This window comes from Mauremys reevesii, linkage group 10, assembly GCF_016161935.1.
Source record: "Mauremys reevesii isolate NIE-2019 linkage group 10, ASM1616193v1, whole genome shotgun sequence".
Lineage (NCBI taxonomy): Eukaryota > Metazoa > Chordata > Testudines > Geoemydidae > Mauremys > Mauremys reevesii.
In genome coordinates, this window is record NC_052632.1 from 38,617,483 (window position 1) to 38,644,307 (window position 26,825).

At 44.2% G+C, this 26,825-nt stretch overlaps 1 protein-coding gene across 3 annotated transcripts in view; it reads left to right on the forward strand.

The window, feature by feature from the left end:
- Window positions 1–3,747: 3,747 nt before the first annotated feature.
- EDC3 (enhancer of mRNA decapping 3) overlaps window positions 3,748–26,825 on the forward strand; it is a 61,906-nt gene continuing 38,828 nt past the window's right edge. Inside the window, exons 1-3 of one of the 3 annotated variants that reach the window (XM_039491183.1) lie at window positions 3,748–3,935; window positions 13,350–13,554; window positions 15,469–15,782. In XM_039491183.1, the coding sequence (XP_039347117.1) occupies window positions 13,391–13,554; window positions 15,469–15,782 (478 nt within the window). In that variant the 5' untranslated portion in view covers window positions 3,748–3,935; window positions 13,350–13,390. Of the gene's footprint in view, window positions 3,936–4,101; window positions 4,550–13,349; window positions 13,555–15,468; window positions 15,783–26,825 lie in introns of those variants that run through there. The other 2 variants (XM_039491184.1, XM_039491185.1) reach the window with 2 other exon arrangements.

A 26,825-nucleotide genomic window follows, 5' to 3' on the forward strand; every position in this document is an offset into this window, starting at 1 on the left:
TCCATAAAAGGATCTTCCCTTTTATCCCATGACAACTTAATTTATGTAAGAGCCTTCGGGGCAGGACCTTGTCAAATGCTTTCTGGAAATCTAAGTACAGTATGTCCACTGGATCTCCCTTGTCCACGTTTGTTGACCCCTTCAAAGACTCTAATAGATTAGTAAGACATGATTACCCTTTACAGAAACCACGTTGACTTTTGCCCAACAATTTATGTTCTTCTATGTGTCTGACTATTGTTTCAACTAATTTGCCCGGTACTGACAGACGTATTGGAGCATAAGCTTTCATGGGTGAATACCCACTTCGTCAGAAGTGGGTATTCACCCACGAAAGCTCATGCTCCAATACGTCTGTTAGTCTATAAGGTGCCACAGGACTCTTTGTTGCTTTTTACAGATCCAGACTAACACAGCTACCCCCGATACCTGGTACTGACATTAGACTTACCAGTCTGTAATTGCCCGGATCTCCTCTAGAGCCCTTTTTAAATATTGGCATTACATTAGCTATCTTCCAGTCACTGGGTATAGAAGGTGATTTAAAAGACTGGTTACAAACCATAGTTAATAGCTCCGCAATTTCACATTTGAGTTCTTTCAGAACTCTTGGGTGAATGCCATCTGGTCCCCCTGACCTGTTAAGCTTACCAATTAATTCCAAAACCTCCTCTAGTGACACTTCAATCTGTAACAATTCCTCAGATTTGTCACCTACAGAGGATGGCTCAGGTTTGGAAATCTCCCCAACACCCTCAGCCATGACGACCAAAGCAAAGAATTCATTTAGTTTCTCCGCAATGACTATATTGTCTTTAAGTGCTCCTTTTGTTTCTCGCTCTTCCAGGGGCCCCACTTTAACAGGCTTCCTGCTTCTGATGTACTTAAACATTTTATTACCTTTTGAGTTTTTGGCTAGCTGCTCTTCAAACTCCTTTTTGGCTTTTCTTATTACATTTTTACACTTAATTTGGCAGTGTTTATGCTCCTTTCTATTTACCTCACTAGGATTTGACTTCCACTTTTTAAAAGATGCCTTTTTATATCTCACTGCTTCTTTTACATGGTTGTTAAGCCACAGTGGCGCTTTTTTAGTTCTTTTACTGTTTTTTTTAATTTGGGGTATACATTTAAGTTGGGCCTCTATTATGGTGTCTTTGAATAGTGTCCATGCAGCTTGTAGGGATTTCACTTTAGTAGAATCTGGAAGTCACTGTTGTAGATTTTTAAGAATCAAGTCTGTGTACTTTTTCAGTTGCCTTAACAAACACTTCTTGTCCTCTTCACTTAAGGATTCAATATAAATGCCTTCATTTGTCAACTTCTGGACTGAAGTCTTTGCTTCTTCCAGTACTTTTTCAATGGATAGCTCTCTGATTGATCCAAATGTAGCTTCTATTGCTAGACAAAGATCTAATACTGTTGTAACAGATGCCTGGATGGCATTGTTTACTGACCCAAGTGGTTTCAACAGTAGACTTGCAAGAGAGAGAATGGCAATAGTCTTCTCTGAACGTAGTAGCAAAAGTAATCCACCAGCCTCACTACTTAGATCCATCCCATAGCCAATAATAACGGTTAGAGTAATTTTAAGACAACAGCCAAGGATCGCTCATGAGAAAGCCAGACAGTTTTCCCAGGTTGGACTAATTTGAACTTCAGTCCCAGTGTATTGTCTATATTTTCCAATATATTCAGTCTTTTTAGACTCTTGCTGAAAAAAATAATAATGAAGACATTAAATTTATAGCTTTTTTAGTGTCTTTGAAGAGTCTGCAGCTCGTACTAGTGCTAGTTGGAGTAGATGGCCTCTGCAGTGTGTATAGGAGAGATTAGGGTTACACTTTTCTCTGAGCAAAGCTTGTACTCCACCGTGTCTTCCAGAGAAGTTTGCAGCTCCATCAAATGCACAAGCAGCCATCTGTTTGAGGCCAAATTGACAAGCATTTAACTCTTCTAAGATGTGGGTTATCACAAATGCAGCTGATGCGTTTTCTATAACTTGAACATCTAGAAATGCATCTACTGGCCTACCACTGACATCAAGATAACATACACAATGACTTAATACTTGATGCCCATTTGCAGCAATGCATTCTTCAGCCATGTATGCAAATTTTCTGAATGCAGTGAGAGAGTTCTTCACTTTTTCAGCTGCTGAGTCTTTCACTGTTGCATCACATGCTTCTAGCCGGTCAGTTGAGTTTCTTGCAGAAAAATAGTGAGCATTTGCTGGTCTTGTTCGGAACCAGTGTTCAACTTCAGGATGAACAAGTGATAATGCACTTAACATTGGCCTCCAGTTTGTAGTGTGTGGTATCTCTTGCTTAAATAGAAAGTATGATGCCGCAGCCATGTTTGTTCGCATGAACTGTGTTGTGTCTCCAGGATTCTAAACAGCCTCATTAACACTCACTGGTGTTGTCCTTGGTCAGTGGAGACTCAAGTTCAGAGGTGCTTTCACATGAGTTCACCTCCCAGGTGGGGCAAGAAGGCACCTTGCTCATTCCTCCATCAGCTGCTCACTGTTCGCTCTGGCCACTGTTGTTCGTTGTGCCACTATTCACTCCATCGCTCTGTTGCCAATGGCCCTACACCATCACCTTCTGCTGCCACCTGCCACTGTGATCTCTGTGAGTTGGTCTCTTGAGGTTCTATCCAGCTCTCAGTGATTTCAGCTCAGCTCTCAGTGGGGGAACCTCACCGTTAGTGCAGACTGGGCCATCTCTTCCACAGAAACACTGTCCCACAGCAGGTCTAAGCACTTAGACCTGATTATCAGTGATTTCAGCTGTAGTGGTCACTTAACAAAACAAAAGACTATCTATGGAGCCTAAAAAGTGGAGAGGGGCAGGTCAAATAGTACTTGTGACTCAGGCAGACCATCAAGTAAAACACCTAGTCCCCCCCCTCTTTTGATGCCCTCAAGCCGCACAGGCTAAGTACAGTTCTACTGCCCTTTACTCATACAATAATAACATTTCATTACCCCAGCAGTCAAGTGATTTGTAACCCAACCCCAGCCAAAAATCTATCACTTGGGCAACACAGTTCTGTTTGCTGGATACCTAGGTAGATTAGCTGTGAATGTAAATACAATCTGGTCCTGAAGCTTTTCCCTCCAGCCCCCAGCTCATCACTAGCTGTCAGGGAGAACTCATTTAGACTTTGCTTACAAATCATAATTTGAAATTATTAGGTTGATCAACATCACCAAAATGAATGCCCTGTCATTCTTATAAAAAACAACAGCTGCATAAGGCAGCTAGTCTATGGTAATACCTTTCAAATCTACTATACTTTTTCAGATATACGTATTTTATCATGCACTGTATATGCTTTTAAAGTGTGTATTAATGTTTCAATTTCAATTCAAATTTCCAAACAATCATTAAATTGGCAACACTGCATGGAACTAGTTCACAAAACGGGGGGAGGGGCGGTTGGGGAAATTCGGGGGTGGAGGATGTAGGGAAATCCCTGCCCGGGGGGTCTGAAAGCTCCTTGAGCTCTGCTCCGGGACCCCACTGCCCCGCCCTGGAAAAGGGGCTCTCAGGGCGCACACAACGCTTCCCCGGCAGCAGGCACAAGGAGCATGCGCACCATCGGCACGCGTCGAGAGGGTTTACACACGGTCAAGCCGAAGGGCGCTCTGCGCAGGCGCATAGCCAGTTAGGCGGACTCAGTTTGCGCGGCGCTGGTGGGAGGTCGACTTGTCTATGCTCCTGGGGGTGGGTAGAGCGTCACCCTGGCGCTGAGGCCAAACGGCAGGGCTCTACCACCGGGAGGTGGGCGAGGCGATTCCACCCCCACCCCAAGCGGAGGCGGAAGTGACGGCAGACGCACAGCGCCGTGCAGGCGGCGTTTCCGGCGTGCGTCGGGGTCGGTGTGCAGAGTAGCTCCGAGAGAGGCGGAGAGCGGGACGCGGGACTCAGGTGGGGGCGGTTCCCCTGTCCCTCAGGGGTGGGCAGCGCGGGGCGGACACGGCCTCGACCTCTAGGGCACCAGCCGCGCCGCCATCTCGGCAAGGAGAGGGGAGGGCTCCGGGGGAGGAGCTGGGGCTCCAGCAGGGGCGGTCCGTGGGAGGGGCCCCACTGAGATGCATGGGGGAGGGGGCCCCCACTTCTGTGCAGTTCCCCTCCCCCACGGGGGTGTTTCCTCTCTTCCATGTCCAGGGGGACAAGCCCCCTTCTTCAATTCGTTCTCCTCGTGGCTCTTCTCCCTGACAAGGAGCCCGATAACCTGGTGCATTTCAGCGGGGCAGCTGTTCTGCCTCCCCTCGCTTTAGCCTCAACAGCCCCAGAGCTGCTTCTCCCGGGGGGATTTGAATCCCTTTTCCTGTTTTTGATGAGCCCCCAAGGCTCCTTTATTTCCCCGTGGCCCTTTGAAACCTCCCAGCTTGAGTGATCATAGATGCGGGCCTGGGTGCATTGTTTTGCTTTCAAGAGAGGCCTGAGTTTATCACTCTATCTCCTCCTGGATGAAGATGTAAGTGAGCATCCATCCATGGGATCCTAGTCCTCCATACTCACAAGACATACATAATGAGGTAACCTGAAAGCAAACCATCTCCATTAATGAGAAGCACTGTTCTTTAACCTTTGTAAGCAAACTGGAGAAGAGTTTGTGTCTTGCTATGCACTTGTATAGTGGCTTGTGCAATGAAGTCCTGCTCCTGATTGGATGCACTTGGCATTACCACAATAAGAATAATAAATAGAAACTTTGCTGTTTCATCTGTTAGGCTGTTCTCCTGAATGTTAGGATTAACTGTGTGTTCCCTTGATGACCACAAGATTGTGTCTACACTGGCACAAGTTGCCTTTTGTACATCTTTGGGAAAAAGGCAGGACATTTGGATGTGAGCTTTGGATGAGGCCAAGAGTGTAACAAGGTTCAAAAAGGGATTGGCTATTTATAGATATTAGGAATATCCAGAATTATGCTAACTAATTACCATGAATTTTGGAAGGCATATTAAACTGCATGCTTCAGTGTTTATGCCAGTGCCTGTCTACTAGGTCTCATCTTGATCTTTATGTGGGGGATAGGTTATTCCCCATCTACCTACTGTGCAGTTCTTACACCTTCTGTAGCATCTGGTACAGATCACTGTCAGAGACAGGATATTATACCAGATGGATTTAGAGATTGATCCAGTATTGCAGTTCCTATAAGATTAGACTTCCAAGTATTCTTGTTCTAAAATAAGGGGGAGGGAGTAGACTAGTGGTTTTCAAACTGCAGGTCACAACCCGGTACTGGGTTGCAGAATGGAAGCCACTGGGTCGTAGCGACTCTGGTCAGCACTGCAGCCTGGGCCGTTAAAAGTCCCATCGCCAGTGCTGCTTGGCTAAGGCAGGCTAGTTCCCACCTGTTCTGACACTGTGCTGTGCCCCAGAAGCAGCCAGCAGCAGGTCTGGCTCCTAGGCAGGGGGGCCACGGGGCTCCGTGCACTGCCCCTGCCCCGAGCACCAGCTCTGCACTCCCAGTGGCCGGGAACCAGCCAATGGGAGCTGTGGTGGGGTCAGTGCCTACAGGCAAGAGCCGCGCGGAGCCAGTCCTGCTGTTGTCTGCTTCTGGGGCACAGCACAGTCTGTGGTGCCAGGACAGGCAGGAAGCCTGCCTTAGTACCCGCTCTGTGCCGCCGACCGGGAGCTGCCCAAGGTAAGCCCGTGCTCATGCCCCAGCCCTGAGCCCCCCCACAGACCCCATTCCTGCACCCCAAACCCTTCATCCCTGGCCCCGCTCCAGAGCCTGCACCCCCACCCAGAGCCCTGACCCCTCTCACACCCCAGCCCAGAGCCCCCTCCCACACACTGAGCCACTCATTCCTGGCCCCACCCCACAGCCCTCACCTTCGTGCCCCAACCCTGTGCCCCAGCCCTGAGCCCCTCCCAAGCCCCTCATCCCCAGCTCTGTTGGGTCGCAGGCATTAACAATTTTCTTCAACTGGGTCACCAGAAAAAAAGTTTGAAAACCAGTGGAGTAGACACTTGAGCCCTACTTATAATGGGAAAATGAGCTGTTGCTGAAAATAACTTTTCGATGGGTCTCCCTGAACAGGTATTGGAAACTGCCTTAGTGCTAGTTTAGACCACAAAAAAACACTTTCAGATTTATTTTTGAAAGCTGATTGAGGCTTGAAATTTGATCCTAGCATTTAAACTGTTTTCAGTCCCAGTTCAAAGAGGGTTATTTGCCTAAAATCATTTGCAGCAACAATTCAGCTTCCAAGTATAGACAGGGCAGCGAGTGGCTTTGGTGCATGTCTACACTGTATCTGGGAGCAAGCCTCCCAGCCAGGGTCCACAGACTTGTGCTAGCTAAAAATAGCTGTGTAGACATTGCTTTGACATTGTGGCAAGCACATGCCCCAAGAGTCAGAGCCCGAGCTGCAACGTCTACACATCAAATACTAGAGTGATAGTATGCGCCCCGCAAGTACTAGTTTGTAGACCTGGGCTGTGAGTGTTGCTCCCACATGCAGTGTAGACATGCTCTTAGTGGCTCCTTTTCTTCTGAGGTGTTTGTAGCTCAAAGTGCACAGCAAAGATTATTGATTTTTTTCCACCCATGTAATAATTTAGCATTTCAAATGTTTATGTACTAATCTCCTAACATTTTTTGCCAGCTCAAAGCACTGTATAAACATTAAGTAAACTAATATGCCAGACCAGCCTGATCTCCTTCTTTGAGAAGATAACATACTGCATTTCCTTTGTTTAAAAAAATCTATCTGGATTTCAGCAAGGCATTTGATACAGTTCCACTTGAGAAATTTAGTTAAATTAAAGAATGTGGGGATTAATATGACAATTGAAAGATGGATAAGTAACTGGTTAAAGAGGAGGCTACAATGGGTCATGCTGAAAGGTGAACTGTCATGCTGGAGGGAGGTTATTAGTGGAGTTTCTCAAGGATTGGTCTTGGGGCCATTCTTATTTAACATTTTTATTAGGGCTGTCGATTAATTGGAGTTAACTCACGCAATTAACTCAAAAAATTAATCACGATTAATCGCAGTTTTAATTGCACTGTTAAACAATAGAATACCCATTGAAATTTATTAAATATTTTGGATGCACTTTGGACTATTCAGTTTCATCCTATTTCTATTACAGACACTCCCCGACTTATGCAAGCATTCTGGAATGCCTTGCCTAACTCAAATTTTGCATAAGTCGGAAATGTATCTCTGACCATTACGCAAAAAAAACCCACCCACCTCCTATTTCTAGCTTACGGAACTTTTTTTGTAAGTGCGGATTTGTGTAAGTTGGATCTTGTATAACCCAGGGAGCATCTGTACTCCAGTTTTCAAGGTCATCCAGGTCTTCTTGTATGATATTCTGGTCCTCCTCTGTATTGGCAATACCTCCCAACTGTGTGTCACCTGTACATTTTATTATCGCACGCCCATATTTTGCTCCATGATCATTAATAAAAATTAGGGCTGTCAAGCAATTAAAAAATTATTCATGATTAATTGCACTGTTAAACAATAACAGAATACCATTTATTTAAACTTTTGGATTTTTTCCACATTTTCAAATATACTGATTTCAGTTATAACAGAATACAGTGTACAGTGCTCACTTTATATTATTACAGATATTTGCACCGTAAAAAAAGAAATAGTTTTTCAATTAACCTAATACAAGTACTGTAGTGCAATCTCTTTATCATGAAAGTGCAACTTACAAATGTAGAATTATGTAAAAAAACCAACAACCCTGCATTCAAAAATAAAACAATGTAAAACTTTAGAGCCTAGAAATCCACTCAGTCCTATTTCTTGTTCAGCCAATCGCTCAGATAAACGAGTTTGTTTACATTTGAAGGAGATAATACTGCCCGCTTCTTGTTCACAATTTCACCTGAAAATGAGAACAGGTGTTCGCATGGAACTGCTGTAGCCAACATTCCAAGATATTTACATGCCAAATGCACTAAAGATTCATATGTCCCTTCATGCTTCAACTACCATCCCAGAGGACATGCGTCCATGCTGATAATGGGTTCTGCTCGATAAAAATCCAAAGCAGTGCAGATCGATGCATGTTCATTTTCCATCATCTGAGTCAGATTCCACCAGCAGAAGGTTGATTTTCTTTTTTGTTGTTTCGGGTTCTGTAGTTTCCTCTTTGGAGTGTTGCTCTTTTAAGACTTCTGAAAGACACCTCATCCCTCTCAGATTTTAGAAAGCACTTCAGATTCTTAAACCTTGGGTCGAGTACTGTAGCTATCTTTAGAAATCTCACATTGGTATTGTCATAGGTTTATTCCCCACTTTGAACTTTAGCGTTCACAAGATGGGGACCTGCATAGGCTCCTCTAAACTAAAATCCTAGTTTAGATCTGGTAAAGCTGCCACCAACTAGAAATTCCAGTGTCTAGTACACTCCCTGTTCCCCCAAACTTTCCCTGGGGAACACAGATCCCAACTTCCTTGGATCTTAACACAAAGGGAAATAATCCATTCCCCCCCACCTCCTTCCCCCTCCCCTTGTCCTTGGGAGAGATACCTTGATTCAAACTCCTTGAATCAAACAAAGAGGGATTCACTTTTTCCCCTCCCCTTCCCCTGAAAATCCAAACAAGGGAAGAAATCAAGTTCTAAAAAGAAAAGATTTTATTAAAGAAAGTGTACTTTTTTTTCTATCTCTGTATCACCAGGATGCAAAAATACAGGGTCTAACTTATAAACCTGGAGAGGCTTCCCCCGCTCCCCTTTCTCAGAATAATCAAAGTAACAGCAAACAGAAATAAAGATATTTCTTCAGCAAACATACAATTGCAAATGTAGAAATCAATTATAAGACTAAACCGCCTTCTAATACTCACTATACTGAATAGAAGAAAATACTTCAGGAAACCTTGGAGAACTTGAAGAATATGTCTGGCCTCTCTTAAATCCAAAGAGAGAACAGCAATCCAAACAAAGGACACAGACAAAGCCTTCCCTCCACAGAGATTTGAAATTATCTTGTCCCTTGATTGGTCCTCTGGTCAGGTGTTCCTCAGGTTACTGAGCTTGTTAACCCTTTACAGGTAAAAGAGACCTTAACCCTTACTATCTGTTTATGACACGCCCCCCAAATCGCAGACAGTGGGGGAACCACACTGGCGATGATTTCTTCCTAGAACTTTAAAAATAAACAGATTAATAAAACACATGCACCGTTACATATACTACTAAGTATGTAAACAACAAGATATTTGACATTCAAGAACACTTTTTAACCATTTGACTGGACATACTTGGCAACATCCTTGGAAGGACTTCCCCAACCTGTCTTTGGTTCTGTTCACCCCAGAATGACCACTGGGATGATCATGGGCCAAGCTTAAGAGCTTTTCCCGGTACTTAGTTGGAACTACCAACTGTTTTTGAGGATGCCAGCCTTCCTGGTGTCCACTAGAAAGAATCTCCTTATATAAAAGTCCTTGTTCTTCAACAAACCGGTTTCGGTTAGACGAGTTGAGAGGCGGTGGGTTGCTCCGTGCCGCCGCCCAAGCTTTCTTAAGGCTGTCATCGGCTTCCTGCTCTGGTCCCTCTGGAAGCGATGTAGGTGATGAGGTTGTTTCCGTTGACTGTGAACCGCTCTCCGCTGGTGCACTAGGTGATATTTCAGGCCCTGGCTGAGCCTCTTGGATAGGGTTGTCTGCTGCTTCTGCCAGTTCAGGCCCGCTGGCGCCCTCTGGCGATGGGGTTGGAGACGGGTTTGCAAGCGCTGGCATCAGTGCTGGCAATGGTTCTGTCGCTGGTTGTTCTTCCAGTTCCGGTTCTGGGACTGGAAGTACTATGGCTGTGGTAGTTGTTGGCATGGGATCCGGTTCCTCCACCTCAGTCTGGGTCTCTGGTAACACAGATGGGGCCCTGGTGGACGGCTCAGGAACAGGGATGGGAGTGGAAGCTTGTTTGGCCTGGCTGCGGGTGACTACTCCCCCCCTCTTGGCCAGCTCCACATGGTTGGCCAAGTCCTCCCCCAGTAGCATGGGGATGGAATAATTGTCATAGACAGCAAAAGTCCACTTTCCTGACCAGCCCTTGTACTGGACAGGCAATTCAGCTGTAGGTAAGGTTACAGATCTTGATATGAATGGAGAAATTGTGATTTTGACCTCTGGGTTGATGAATTTTGGGTCCACTAAGGACCGGTGGATAACTGACACGTGTGCCCCAGTGTCTCTCCACGCGGTAATCTTCTTCCCGCCCACTCTCAAGGTTTCCCTGTGCTTCGGGGGTATTTGAGAGATATCTGGGCCTGGGGATCCTTGGCGTGATGATGGTGTAAGGGACTGTACTCGATTGGGGTTCTTGGGCAGTTGGCCTTTATATGTCCCAGTTCATTACATTTAAAACATCGTCCAGCTGACGGGTCACTGGGCCGAGGTGGGTTGCTGGAGGCTGGTGAGGTGGGACTGTAGGTGGTTTGAGGCTTTCCTTGAGTTGTAGCTGGGGTCTTGGGTGGCCCCCGGTGGTAGGATTTATTGTCAGCTTGTCCCTTGTTATATTCGCTCCCTTTGATAGTAGCTTTTTTCTTTTCTGCTAGGTCCATCCATTTGCCTCCAATTTCCCCTGCCTCTGTTACATCTTTGGGCTTTTTATTTAGGATGTACCGTTCTATTTCCTCAGGAACACCATCTAAGAACTGTTCCATTTGCATCAGGTGGGCCAGGTCTTCTAGAGACTGAATCTTTAGTTCTGACATCCAGGCATTCCAATTCTTCCTAATGTAGTAGGCGTGTCTGGGGAATGACATATCTGGTTTCCACTTCAGGGCTCTGAACCGCCGACGGGCATGTTCAGGTGTTAGCCCCATCCTGATTCTGGCCTTTGTTTGAAACAGTTTATAATTGTTCATGTTTTCCTTAGGCATTTCAGCTGCCACCTCTGCTAAGGGTCCACTGAGCAGTGGCCTCAGCTCTATCATGTACTGGGCTTCAGGGATGCTGTACCCTTGGCAGGTCCTTTCAAAATTTTCCAAGAAGGCCTCCGTGTCATCACCTGACATGTAGGTGGGAAATTTCTTGGGATGGGGAACAGTGCCTGGAGAAGGGTTGTTAGGGTTGTCTGGAACATTCTGCTTAGCCTTTTCTAATTCCAGTTCTTTGTCTTTTATTTCTATTTTTCTCCTGTGTTCGGCCTCTTGCTTCTCCCTCTCTCTCTTGTGGTCAGCCTCTTTGGCTTGTTGTTTCTCCATCTCTCTCTTGTGGGCAGCTTCTTCCCTGGCCATTTCTGCCTTAAGTAGCTCCATCTGCCTTTGATGTTCTTTCTCCTTTTCTTCTGCTTGCAGCCTGGCCAGTTGGAGTTTGTCAACTGTTTCACTGGTACTCATGTCTGTGTGCTTTCTGGTGCTGGCCACACCCCTCTGCAGTCAGTGAACTGTGTTGCTTGGTTCAGTTGCTTGAGTTACAAATTCCTAACCCTTTCTATCACCGACTGACTAAAAAGAAAACAAAACTTTTCATTTGCAAATGTGTAGCTGGTTGTTCGCTGAGGGAGAACCAGAAAATCTGGTTTTGTAACTTGTTTCTGGCAAACTGCTAATGATCTCTCAGCAGGGGTCCTTTCTAACAAGCCTTGTTAGAAAAACCTATTACCTCCAACTTAGCCCAGCTGGAAAAAACTCCTTCTAACAATACCTTGTTAGAAACTGAATACCTCTACCCCCCCCCCCCCGCCCCTTTTAAGGTAAAAGAGACCTTAACCCTTACTATCTGTTTATGACAGGTACCTTCTTTGCATTTTGTCAAATCTGCAGGAGGGAAAGGAATTATAAGCACCAGTGTGGACACAAGAACAAATGGATATAAACTGGCCATCAACAAGTTTAGGCTTGAAATTAGATGAAGGTTTCTAATGATCAGAGGAGTGAAGTTTTGGGACAGCCTTCCAAGGAGAGCAGTGGGGGCAAAAAACTTAACTTGCTTCTAGACTGAGCTTGATAAGTTTATGGGGGGGAAGGGGGAGAGGATGGTGTGATGGGACTGCCTACAATGGCATGTAATTGATCTGTGACTGCTAGCAGCAAATATCTCCAATGGCCAGTGATGGGGTGCTAGATAGGGAGGGCTCTAAATTACTTCAGAGAATTCTTTCTCAGGTGTCTGGCTGGCGGGTCTTGCCCAGATGCTCAAGGTCCAGGGTCGGGAAGTAATCTTCCCTCAGGTCAGATTGGCAGAAGCCCTGGGGGGGTTGCCTCTGCAGCATGAGGCGGGTCACTTTGCAGGTTTAAACTAGTGTAAATGGCAGATTCTGTTACTTGAAGTCTTTAAATAGTTATTTGAGGACTTCAGTAACTCAGCCAGAGGTTAGGGGTCTCACATCTCCACACATGGAAAGGCATGCACAGTCACTTCAGTGTGTTGATTGAAAGTTGCACTTCCCTGAGACTCTAGAGTTAAGAATTGAGGGGGGGGACTGGTGGATTGAGTATTTAAATAAACACACCATATGTATTTATGAGACTGTTTACCCTTTGAAATACACCTCTACCTTGATATATTGCTGTCCTTGGGAGCCAAAAAATCTTACGGCATTATAGGTGAAACTGCGTTATATCGAATTTGATTTGATCTGCGGGAGCGTGCAGCCCTCCCTCCTCCCCCCCCACCCGGAGTGCTGCTTTACTGCGTTATATCCAAATTTGTGTTATATCAGGTGGCATTATAGCGGGGTAGAGGTGTATATGCAGTTACTATCAAACAAAGTAACTTACTAGTCACTTTTGAACTTTGTTTTATGTTAAAACTTATCAGTTAGCTAATTGTGGGATTGATAATAGTATTTTATGGGTGAAATCCTGGCTTCAGTGAGGTCAGGATTTTACCCTATATAGCTATAGCTCCATCTTTCTGTTCCACTATCACTACACAAGTGTTTAGAATGGGAAGCTACGACAGAGATATGTGACTGAAGCTCCAGGGAAAATGTAGGCTGGCAGATCTAGATACTTGAACTGTAATTTAACCAGAACACCCCAGAAAAAGTAGTTAGGGTTGGAATGCATTACAGAAAATTACTGGTGTTTTTTTTAGATTACAGCATTATATGGAATCTGGTTGTGAGAGACTAAGTTTTATCCAGTATTACTTGTGTCGCAACAAAACTCTGCTAGGTACTTTACAGACAAGCCTACAGGCATGGTCTCTGTCAAAGGATCTTACAATCTAAATAGGATCTTAAAGTATATATGGGTATTATCCCTTTCCCACTATGAAAAGACAAACCACCAAAGTAAGGGCCTAGATGTGGTCTAGGACCATGACATGGGGGGATATAGCTGATGCTAATTAGGTTTGTCAGTCTCCTGTTTTTTTGTTGTTTTTTTTTCCCCCAGCCAATCGTGTCTTCATTTTATAGTGATCACGTGTCAGAAATATGGCTACAGACTGGCTTGGAAGCATTGTGTCCATTAACTGTGGAGACAGCCTGGGAGTCTATCAGGGACGAGTGTCGGCTGTGGATCAGATCAGTCAGACCATCTCCCTTACGCGGCCTTTCCATAATGGGGTCAAGTGCCTTGTGCCAGAGGTCACCTTCAGGTAAGTGTCTCCTCTGTCTGTTTCTTCCAGGCAAACTTTACATATGGCTGAAGTTGGGGCATTTTGCTTCAAAACTCATTACTGCTTATCCTTGGTTGAAAAGTGCCTCTATTACTTTTGGTAGGACCTATACAGAAAGCAAGAGATGCTGTCTTTGGGCTTTTTGTTGTCTGGGTTACAATGTGACACAGATGTAGATCACAATTGGAACACATTGGTAGGAGCAAAGAAAATGGCTGTCTGCACAGGGTCACTGTGTATTACCTGTCCTCCAGCTTACAGTTAGATGAGACATTTGGCAGACTCTGGAATTTTTGCCAATGGCAAGTTTAATGTTTGTGTTTACTAAAGCACAACTGAAGTGAAAGTGGAGCTGTTAATCATTTAAATTAGATCCTTGCCCCAAATAAATCTGTTTTATGGCTCCAACTGCATGTTTATCTTCAGATCTGTCTTATCTTCTGCCATGTTCTTTCTTTTCCTCCATCTAGATAGCTCTTGATATCTGTCTGGCAAGAATTCTCTTCTCATTGGCACAATAATCTTGTTTTATAATTCGCAAGCCAATTGGTGCAGATAGGCCTTGGAGAGACATACCAACAGCATCCAAAACTAACAAGCCTACTGCTGTGTAGGAAGTATTGCTGCTGTTCTACTAAATTACCTGCCCTCTACCTCTGCCCCAAGCTCCCCTGTTATGTTATTGGAGAAGAGTAAAAATTAGTAACCAAAGATTTTTTTCTATTATCAGTGCAAATTGGCAAAGTTAATACACAGATTTAAATGATTTCCACAAATACTCAGATTTAACTATTTTATTACTAAACAAAGATTAAATAGCAACCTTAGGCAGTCTCTCTTGCTTAGGGCTTGTCTACATTACCCGCTGGATCAACAGGCAGTGATCGATCCAGCGGGAGTCGATTAATCGTGTCTAGTTTAGACGTGATAAATCGACCACTGAGCGCTCTTCCATTGACTCCGGTACTCCACCAGGCAGGCGCAGTCGACAGGAGAGCGTCAGCCATCGACTTACCACAGTGAAGACACCATGGTAAGTAGATCTAAGTATGTGGACTTCAGCTATGTTATACACATAGTTGAAGTTGCGTAACTTAGATCGATTTACCACCCCCCAGTGTAGACCAGGCCTTAGAGAGTTGAAACTCAGAGTGGGAGGTGTGGGGAGAATAGAGAAGGAAGAATCCATGTAATGCTGGTAAAGGTATCGAAGTCCATAACATACTCAGTCTTGGTAACAACATTACTTTTATATCCCAGTACAATAGATTCATTCTGAAGTTTGATTATTCTTCATAAATCTAAAGACAAAGACCATATCTTATAGCCACTCTTTCCAGAGTGACTAGTTAACAGCTTGCACCCAACTCCTTTATTATATGAAAGTGTGGATTATTTCCAATACTACATTGTAGTTTTCATGACCTTCAAAGGAGCTTTTAAGTGCCATCTCTCTGAGTTTCATTGTTTTAGGGATTGCTCTCAATAGAAACAGACTATGGTAAAGGGAAGTCACCTGAAAAATAAGATTAGTCATAGCACCTATATTCTTCTAGACTCTATTAACTCAAGCAGATTTCTACCCAACCATGGCTCCCCCCACTTCTGACTAGGTACAGAGCCAGTGGGATAAAGAGGTATTTGGGGTTCACTTCTTTCCAGGACCAGAAGAGTCAGATGTATTGTCTGAGAAATATAGTCTTTAAGTGTGTATGTTCCTAATAGGCATTGTAATCCATGTTAATGGGTTTTTTTTCCTTGGGTTCCAGTGAATTAAGAGAAAAATGTCATTCTTATGCTTCTGCAGACTCTAACATACTATGGGCTTGATTTCTGTAGAGCTGGGCGCCAATGTTGAATCCCACTTTGTTTTGTTCTCTTTCCTGTGTTTAGGGCAGGTGATATTACTGAGCTAAAGATTCTGCAGATCCCAGGTCCTGGGGACAGCAAACAAAGTGGGGACCTGCAGCATACTGAACTAGGCATCCCTGGCGTTGGGTGCCAAGTGGGTACCAATCAAAACGGCACTGGCAAATTGCTAAAGAAGCCTACCAGCAGTGCCCCACAGGTTATCCCAAGGAGAACGGACATGAAAAACCAGGAAGTTGTCATCTCCCCACAACAGCAGCAGTGCTCTAAGAGCTACATGGACCGACATTTGGAATCCTTGAATCAGTCCAAAGGTTTCCGTCGTAGACACAACTCCTGTGAGTATATTGCCTATTCAGCAGCTTTCCCTTCTCTTTAGCTCTGTCAGTCTAGTCCACTGCTGCATCAACTACTGTTCTCAAATGGGTATTTAATATAGCAATTAAAATGGTGCTGGAAAGACTTAAAAAAAACCATTTTGTTACTGGTATTCTTGTTTCCACACCATTAATTTCTCCACCCTGTTAAGGTATTTGGGAAAGTGCTACAAGCTGTCAAATATTTTTTTACCCCCAAAAGTTTGATAAATGTAGATCTTAAAACTGCCAGCCATTTATCTTAAATCAAGTGTGATTTAGTGATGGCTTTTAGCTATATTAATAACAACATGAGAAACTGATGACAAAATCTACATCCGTAGTTTCTCTGAGTGGACAACTGCTGTTATGGCATCTCTAATTCACGGTCCATTTTGGTCAATTTCACACTTATAGGATTTAAAAATTTGTGAATTTCGTGATTTCAGTTATTTCAATTTGAAATTTTATGGAGTTGTAATTGTAGGACCCCGCCCCAAAAAGGAGTTGTTGGGGGTCACAAGGTTATTGTGGGGTGGGTTGCAGTATTGCTACCCTTACCCTTGTGCTGCTGCTGGCAGTGGCGCTGCCTTCAGAGCTGGGCAGCTGGAGAGCAGTGGCTTCTGTCTGGGAAGCCAGCTCTGAAGGCAGAGCCCACTGCCAGCAGCAGCGCAGAAGTAAGAGTAGCATGGTATGGTATCGCCACCCTTACTTCTGCATTGCTGCCTGCAGAGCTGGGCCCTCAGTCAGCAGCCGCCACTCTCTGGCCACCCAGCTCTGAAGACAGCAGCACAGAAGTAAGGCTGCATGGTATGATATTGCCACCCTTACTGCTGCTGGCAGGGCGCTGCCTTCAGAGCTGGGCACCTGGCCATCATATGCCACTTTCTGGCTGCCCAGCTCTGGAGGCAGCACAGAAATAAGGGTGGCAATACCGTGATCCCTCCTAGAATAACCTTGAGATTCCCCTGCAACTCCCTTTTCGGGAGAAACACTGGTCTCCCCCATGAAATCTGTATACTATAGGGTAAAAAGCACACAAAAGACCAGATTTCAGGGTGGAGACCAGATTTCATGGTCCGTGATGCATTTTTCATGGCCGTGAATATGGTAGGGCCCTACTAATGGGAGAGACCATGCACGTACCACTCAGGACTTGGCTTCACTCTGAGTATTCTGCACAAGGGGCATAAAATGCTCTTACGCTGGCCCTTGGGTTGTTGGGTGGAAGGGACTGGATGACCTAATCTGTCATTTCCATTTCTAGCTTTTTTTCCCTGAAAGTAAGGTTTTATTGCACTTTTTATGAGCGTCCAGGATACACTGGCAAAAACCAGGTGCGTAATGTATATTCTACACAAAATAACTTCACATTATAATAGCCTCCAACAGCATAGACAAAAAAGTCTGTTTCCATCAAATCAATGCAGGTAACTGGGAACTCTCTTGAATAAATTCCAGGTCCCTTCCATCTTTAACTTCTTTTCAGTGGGCATATTTCTTAGCTACAGTTTAGAATTCCTAACTGTGTCAGACTAGAGCCCTGCAGTGGGACTGGGATCCAGCAGGTCTCTGAGAACCAGCTGCCATAATAGGGAGATAAAAATTCAACAAACAGTGCGGATGGGAGTGTGTGTTACGGGATGGGACAGAAACAGATTAAAACAATAGTCCTGCGCTGAGTTCTATGTCAGACTTTTAAGTTCTTCATGTTTGGGTCTCTTTTAATTGCTTTTGCTACGCTGATGATTGTGTGTAATGGTTATCTAATGTAGGTGACTGCGTGTATCTTGGATAGAGATTAGCAAGATCAGGCAGCACACTCTGATTTCAGATTGCTAAATATAGCCTTTTTATGAGATCATCTCTAACTAAGAAGTGCATTAACACACTCATATCCCGGTACAACATTTCTGATTGCAGCATAGGGAAAAGTGTGTGTTTATAGATGCATAAGTGCTTAATTGTGGGTGAATAAATATTTGCTCCAAATCCTCAAAAAAATCATCTCCAAGCTGAGGGAAAGCTTGGAAAATTTCAACCTGAAAAGAATTAGATTTATTAAGTAACGAATAACAGAAATAAGTGAATTAGAATGGATGTTCTCAGCCAGGGGTACGTGTACCTCGGGAAGACTTCTGTGTACTCCCGAGGGCACATCAACTCATCTGGATATTTGCCTCGTTTTACAACAGGCTACATAAAAAGCACTAGTGAAGTCAGTACAAACTGAAATTTCATACACACAATGACTTGTTTATACTGCTCTATATACTATATACTGAAATGTAAGTACAATATTTATATTCCAATTGATTTATTTTATAATTATATGGTAAAATGAGAAAGTCAGCAATTTTTCAGTAACAATGTGCTATGACACTTTTTTTTTTTTGTATTTTTATGTCTGATTTTGTAAGCAAGTAATTAAGTGAGGTGAAATTTGGGGCATGCAAGACAAATCAGACTCTTGAAAAGGGTACAGTAGTCTGGAAAGGTTGAGAGCCACTGTCTTAAACTATAGTATGTGCTACCCTCACGTGCTGCTATAAACCATTAGAGGGAACAATAGAATGCAGCCATTCTTAGAATAAAAATCTTGGGCCTGCTACATTTAGCAGAGTTCTTAAGCACGTGTGTAACTTTAAGCATGTGCACAGCCCTATTGATTTCTGTGGGGCTGCTCACATACTTAAAGGTTAAGCATGTGTTTTGTGAAATCTAGGTCTGAAAGGCTGCTTGTATGGCTATTAGTATTTACCCAATGCAACCAACAGATTTAAGTCTGCAGGCATCCTTTGAGCTGGCTTTTATGATATCATTATTTTACCATAAAGGCTTATTAACACTTACAGGGGTTGTGGGCAGATATTTCTGTTTTTAAAAGAGCAACTGCCCAGAGCAGCTTTCAGAATCTACAGTGGCACAGATGAGAAGAGGGTAAATATGAAGTTTTATGAACTACATGCTACAGTGCAGGATGACTTCTTATGGAATGGTGGTAGCCTCCCTAGACTTGAAACTAACTTCTCACTATAAATCTGACTTTAAATCTTTTCTCCCAAAGAGTGCAAAAAGAAACCAATGTCTCTAAAACTTTTAAATGCTGTATCTCATCTCAAGCTTTTATTGTAATCTTAGTAGAATTCAGAAATGTTAAAAATAATTTTCCTGACATTCACTTGCATCCCACACAAAAGTAGTTAGAAATTTTTTATTTTCAAGATGGTTTGGGCTACATCAAATTCATTTTGATTTTTGTCCACGTTGTTGACAAATGCCGATAGAGATATAGTTCGATAGAAATAGATTTTGGGGGGGGAGGGGATTGTAGGGGGAGCATTTCACTGAAATAGTTATTTTAAAGTGTATATAGAGCAATATTTTAAAAAGTAGACTGACCTCATCCTGGCTTCAGGGACTGCTGCTGTGGTTGCTGAGCTGAGCCAGAGGTGAGAGGTAGGACAGGGCTGAGAATTTAGGACAGAGTGGCATGGGGGTGTACCTGGAACGAGTATGGGGAGAAAGGGAGCATCAACGACATAGAATGGCAAGTGGAAAGCAGGGAAGAGTTATGTAGGGGTACTAAGACACGAGTGTTGTGTGTGCAAGGATCTGGAAGACGTATGAGGGGGTTTGTGCAGGGGACTGTGGAGGTGATGGAGAATTCTGGGGAAGATAAAGGGGTATAGAAATGAGTGCAAGGTGTTGGAGGGCATGGAAAGCAAGGTCCACATATGTGCAGGAGACTGGGTTGAAGTTATGCTGACTGAGTTATAATCCCTGGGTGCTCTTTGTTCCCCTTTTTAAATATAGGTACTATGTTTGCTCTGCTCCAGTACTCTGGATCTCACCTGTCCTCCAACAAGAGTTCTTGAAGATAGTAGCTAATGGTTCTGAGATTGCTTCAGTTGGTTCCTTAAGTACCCTAGGATGAATTTCATCAGGCCCTGCCAATGTTAGATGGCATTCTTTAATCTGTTCTTGCCCTATTTTGGCTTGTGTGTTCCTTCCTCTTTTTTGATGATGATAATTGTGTATCTAGTCACCATTAACCTTTTTAGTGAAGACTGAAGCAAAATAGGCATTAAGCACCTCAGCCTTCTTAAGTAGAGGGTCTATGCTTTCCTTCGTCTTTCCGTTGCTGCTAGTGTATTTAAAGAACCTCTTCTTATTGTCTTATATGACCCTTGCTAGGTGTAACTCATTTTTTGCCTTAGCCTTTCTGATTTTGTCCCTACATGCTTGCGCTATTCTTTTGTACTCCTCCTTAGCAATTTCTGTTCCCTTTTGATTTTAAGGTAATTAGAGAGCTCCTAATGGAGCCATATTGGCTTCTTACTATTCTTCCTATCTTTCCTTCACATTGGGATAGTTTGCAGTTGTGCCTTCATAGTGAAACTTCCTTGAACTCCTTTATCCCTTAGATTTTCTTCCTATAGGACCTTACTATGACAGGTTGGACCCCCTGGGATGTCACCTGGTGTGCTGGGACGCCACTGAGGCAGACTGTTCTGCCAGCCTGGGCCCCCTTTTACCTGGTCTTGCTGGGCTTGGCTCCCCAGCCTTTAACAGCCAAGCACACAGGCAGGGCCATGCCCAGCTGCACAGAGAGACAGAGATCTGCTCTGAGAAGGCTCATCTTAAGGGGCTTGCCACAGCACCCAGATGTCTACCCCGCCTTGGAATACAAACCCAAAATTATATGAAATTTGCCTCTTCCCTCAATGTGGAGGAGGGTATGCACAACTTCTCTCCCCTTCCTCCCCCCCATTAGAAATCACATAAACTGGGTTCTGTTGTAAACCAAAAATAAATGTATTAACTATAACAGGTGTATTTAAGTAGTTAAGGAGGTAGCAGACAGAACAAGGCAGATTAGTAAGAAAATAAAACAGAGCACGCAAACTAAGCTTAATACACTAAAGAAACTGGTTACATGTAACTCCTCACCCTAACTGTGGTTCTAATGATCTTCTTTACAGGCCAGATACGCTTCCAGCATGGGTCCATTTCTTTCCTCCAGTTCAGTCTTAGTTGTTTCCAGCAGTCATCTTGGGTGGGGCAGCAGGGGAGAACTGACAACCTGGATTACCTCACTCCCCACCCTTAAATAGGATTTGCATAAGGTGGGAGTCCTTTGTTTCTAGTTTGACCTTCCCCATCCCCCCCAACAGCTTCTCGTGGAAAAGTACAGAATTCAAGATGGGTTCCAGTATCAAGTGACATGGTCACATGCCTCTGTAGGATCCCTGTAGCCATTCTTCACAAGTTGACCATGTTCACAAGAAGACTAAGCTCTTTTACAGTCTATTGTCTCTTGCTGATGGGCCATCAGCACTGTCGGGCTTTTTCATTGTTGTACCTGAAGTGTTAGCGGGGGCATCACCCAAAGTAACATAGTTGAAATATAGATAGTCAATATTACTAGCTTCAGATAAAGAAATGATACAGGCATACAAATTGGATAATCACATTCAGTAAATCATAACCTTTCCAATGATATCTCACATGAGCCATCTTGCATAAAGTATGTCTCAGTTATGTCATTCATATCATAAGGATATTTTCATAAAGAGTATGGAGTATAATGTCACACGTACCAGCTCTGAGTTTTAGTGTGCTTTTTGAAGTCCGTTGTCCTTATTCTGTTGTTTTTACTCTTTCCTTTCCTTAGAATAATGAAATCTATCATTTCATGTTCATTTTAACCCAAATTGCCTTCCACCTTCAGATTCACAACCAATTCCACCCTGTTGATCAGAATCAAGTCTCAAAAGGCTGTCCCCCTGGTTACTTGCTCCACTTTCTGAAACAAAAAGTTGTCCCCAATAAGTTCTTGAAATGAAATGTGTGTGTGTTTCCAACAGATGCCTGGATAGGTAAAGTCCCAAATTACTACCAGGTCTTGTGTTTTGGGTATTTGTTATTTGTTCTAGAAATGCCTCATCCACCTCTTCTTCCTGACATCACCCTGTCTCTTTCTCCTCCCCTTTTTTCTTTTTCTTTACCCAGAGACTTCCAACTGGTCTGTCTATTGCCTTCTTTTGGACTTCAGCACAAATGTATATTTTTTTGGTGTATAATGCAACACCATCTTTCTTTTTTCCCTGCCTGTCCTTCCTGAACAAGCTGTACCCCCTATAGCAATATTCCAGTCATGAGATTTATCCCAGCAAGTCTCTGCTGTCAATTAAGTCATAATGTAGCTTATATACTAATACTTTCAGTCAGGGTTGGCAATTTCCCAGGAAAAACTAGTTTAGTTTAGGGTGCTGGTAAATACTGGTTTGAACCAGGAAAGTGGAAAGAATAAAATTATTATTAAAATAGACTAATGAAAATTAGTGACAAATATTTAGCAATTTGATATTAGTTTTGCAGTAATATGATCCTTTTATTTTATTTCCTTTAATTAAAATTAAAACAAAAAATAGAAGCTATATGCTGTTGCCGTGGCTACCTCAAACAGAAACTGAAACTTCTGACCTGGGGAATTCCCCTTCTTTGTTCAGCAATGCAAATTACATTTGTTTAGCAAAGAAAGAAGGGGAATTCCCAGATTCAGAAGTTTGTTTCTGTTTGAGGTAAACTGCCAAACAGTCTAGTCTAATTCTCCGGCTCTTGATCTGATTGGCTGGAGTTGCAACTGCTGCAACTGAACTCAGTGTCTCAAGTCAAAATATTTCAATGTGAGCAAATGTGAATGACCATTTGATCCAATTCATGGCTATTTTGAGAAAGTTCATGAAGATGGCAAAGAGAATCTTAGATGCAGAAGTTGCAAAGAAAAAGTAAGTGGGAAGGCAGACTATACGAGGAAACATGTTGCAAAATGCTGAGAAAAGAGCAAAGAGACACCAGAATCACTGACTCTGGCTAGACGTATGTGAGCACTAGAATCAGACTGAGGATGAAGGTACTTGCCATTGCCAAGAACGTCAAAAGAAAACCGCATCCAGGTCAGCCAAAGACAACGAGGAGGAAATGTCAGTTTTTCAACCACAAATGAATGTGTGTGTAACAAAAGCAACTCCAGAATTGAAACAAAATGTAGACATAAAAATTACAGCCTTTTTTTTTTTTGTGGCTGTAAAATTCCCTTTTCTCTTGTTGAGCATCCAGTTTTTCAAGCAATGATCATCTTCCTAAGGCCAGACTACTAAGCACCAGTCAAAAGCAGACAGCAGGTGAATAGTTAGATGCAGTTACTAATGGTTTAAAGGTGGAAGCACTCAACAGATTACATGGAAAAGCAGTTACATTACTTCAGTCAGCTAGTATTAATATGTGCAATGATCCAGTGATATCTAACTGTGGTTTCTGGACCAGTGATTGATACTGGAAGCAGTAAGAAAACTGGGAAGTACCTGGCACTGGGAACTACACTGGAAAGAGAAGCCACAATATTAGCAAAGGATCTGTCATTGTGTTAAGAGCTACCTGACAGGCAATGAGAAAAAGATGCAAAGTATGAGAAGTGATTTGGAACAAGATGGCAACGCTTTGATTATGTATGGATGTGCATCACATTTGTTGAGGTAGATTTAGCCAGACCTTTCATGAAGTGCTTTGATGAAACATGCTATAGATTTGCAAAGTATTTTCGTAATACTGGTTAAAAGAATGCCAAGTTCTGTTAAGACTCAAATCATGGTGATCCACGATGGAAAAGTCAAATAACATGTCTGGAAACATAGAATCGTAGGACTGGAAGAGACCTCGAGAGATCATCTATTCCAGTCCCCTGCACTCATGGCGGGACTAAGTATTATCTTGACCATCCCTGACAGGGATGACTGTTCACTCATATTTAGCTTGTGATCCACTATCACTCCCAGATCCCTTTCCGCAGTACTCCTTCCTAGGCAGTCATTTCCCATTTTATCTGTGTGCAGCTGATTGTTCCTTCCTAAGCAGAGTACTTTGCATTTGTCCTTATTGAATTTCATTCTTTTACTTCAGACCATTTCTCCAGTTTGTCCAGATCATTTTGAATTTTAATCCTATCCTCCAAAGTACTCGCAATCATTCCCAGCTTGGTATTGTCCATAAATTTTATAAGTGTACTCTCTATGCCATTATCTAAATCATTGATGAAGATATTGAATAGAACTGGACCCAGAACTGATCCCTGTGGTCCCCACTTGATATGCCCTTCCAGCTCACTGATAACTACTCTCTAGGAACAGTTTTTCAACCAGTTATGCACCCACCTGATAGTAGCTCCATATAGGTTGTATTTCCTTAGTTTGTTTATGAGAAGGTTGTGCAAGACAGTATCAAAAGCCTTAGGACCTTTCTACACTGGCAAGTTTCTGCGCAGTAAAGCCGCTTTCTGCACTGTAACTCCCGAGGTGTACACACTGTCAAGTTGCAGTGCTTTAAAAAAACCACCCTAACGAGAGGCGTATAGTTTCTGCACTGGAGCTACAGTGCTGCGGTGTCAGTGTAGACACCGTGGCGATTACAGCGCTGCGATTGGTCTCTGGGAGGTGTCCCATAATGCCTGTTCTCACCTCTCTGGTCATTGGTTTGAATTCTACAGCCCTGCCCTCAGGTGACCAACCATCATCCCCACCCTGTAAATGCTTTTGGAAATTTGAAACTCCCCTTCCTGTTTGCTCGGTAATCCATGCAGTGGTCTCAGTGCATCTTTCCAGGTGACCATACCTGCTCCATGCACCAGGCGATCCCCTGCTTGGAGCAATGCCGAGCTACTGGACCTCCTCAGCATGTGGGGAGAGAAGGCTGTGCAGTCCCAGCTGCGCTCCAGCCGTAGGAATTAGGATACCTATGGACAGATTTCATGATGTATGACTGAAAGGGGGCATGACCGGGATACATTGCAGTGCAGGGTCAAAGTGAAGGAGCTGTGAAACGCCTGCCACAAGGCGCATGAGGCAAACTGCTGCTCTGGTGCTGCGCCCATGAGCTGCTGGTTCTGCAAAGAGCTGGACACGATACTTGGAGGTGACTCCACCTCCAATGTGAAGACCACTGTGGATACTTTGGTGGCTCGCGTGCCAGTTGAGAGTGGACCGAGCCAGGAAGAGGAAATCTGGGACGAGGATGTGAACGGGGAGGGGAACCCAGAGGTAGAGGATGACTTGGAGACCAGAGATGCATGCAGCCAGGAGCTCTTTTCTACCCCGGAGGAGACTAGCCAGTCTCAGCTGTTGGAGATTGGCAAGGTGCGAAAAGGAGGGGAGGCCCCTGGTAAGTGGATCTGATTTTGGGAATTGCTGAAGCAAGTTGTTGGGGACAGGAGGGTTGCAGAAAGCAGGCTTGTCTCCCACCGCATGTCTAGTCTGAGTGGCAGAACAGGCCATTGATTGACTCCCTCAATTCTTGGGAATCTCCCTCAGAGATCTCCAGGAAACTCTCGTGGAGATACTGGGCAATCCACTGCCGCAAGTTCTTTGGCAGAGCTGCTTTGTTTCTTGCCCCATTAACAGTAACTTTCCTGCACCACTGTGCCATCATGGGGGGGAGGAATCATTGCTGCACAGAGGTGGGCCGCATAGGTGCCAAGGCGGAAGCCGCAGGCCTGGAGAAGACCCTCCCTTGATTCCCTGCTCACCCTCAGCAGTGAGATATCTTCCATAATGATCACATCCTGTGGAAAATGTGGAGACAGGAATGATTATCAGGCTCCCCCTACAGTGCTGGCTCTCCCCAAGAGCCACGTGCCCAGTGTACATCAGGGTCTGGGAAGAGTGATTTCCCCTGCCCCTGCAGCTACTCACCATTTTGGGGGTCTTGTGGCTCATGTGTGTTTGCCTGGGGTCAGCCTGTTAGTGACAGGTGTGTGAATAGTGGCTGTGTTTTAAATCAATGAATCAGTGTTTTCTATGTTGCAAACAATAGTGCTGCTGTAAAATGTTGCATTTAAACTTCACAGAGATGATCTTGGGAGCCCAGCCTCCCTCTTTGTTATCTGCGGCCGAACGGCTGCGCAGAATTAGACAGCGGCCAAGAAGAACTAAGGAGGACTTTCTGCGTGAGGTTATGATGCCCTCAGCTGCTGAGAAACAGGATTTGAAGGAGTGGCAGGACAGCGAGAAGAGGGACCAAAAGGAGAACACAGCACACCAGAATGAAGCCACGGAGCGTCTCTTAAAGGTTATGGGGCGCCAAGCAGACACGCTCCAGATGATACAAGCTCTTCAAACGGAGCAGCTCCGCACCTGCCCTCCCCTGCAGCCACTGTCGCAAAACTCTTTCCCATGTGCCCCCCAGACACCGCCAACACACTCTTATCAACCTCCTGGCTCCAGTCTCTACCCGCAGCATTCCACTCCTCCGTCCCCTCACAGTCCAGCACTGTGGACTCCCACTACTCACAACAGCCATCCCTCTGCAGTTTGGCCCTGCTGAAGTACAGTACCCACTGCATTGTACTCCAAAAGAGAAGGTTGGATATGATCCCTGGACATACACAAATCCTTAGCCGTCCCGGGACCCCTCCTCCTTCTGGGATCTTCCTTTCCCCCATCCCCCTCACTGCTGATGGTTTTTCATTTGACTCTCTCTTCGGGTTGTTGTCTTTTAATAAAAGAATTGTGTTGGTTTGAAAGCAATCTTCATTATATTAACTGAAAGCAAAAAGAGCCCTGCAAACCAACATACAATTATGTTAAACCCACTTACTGCGTTGTCGGCACCAATCACCTCCTAGCATTACAAACACTGCATGCCCGAGCATAGCAACAAATATTAGTGGCTTTCAGCTTCAAATTGCTGCCTCAAAGCATCCCTGATCCTTATGGCCCTGCTCTGTGCCCCTCTAATAGCCCTGGTCTCTGGCTGTTTGCACTCAGCCTCCAGGTGCTGAGCCTCTGAGGTCCAGATCTGAGTGAAGCTTCATCCTTCCCTTCACAAATATGGAGTGTCTAGCACGCGGCTATAAGCATAGGAATATAGTCATTGGCCATGTCTAGCTTCCCATAGAAGCAGCGCCAGTGGGCCTTTAAACAGCCAAAAGCACACTCATCAGTCATTCTGCACTTGCTCAGCCTGTCG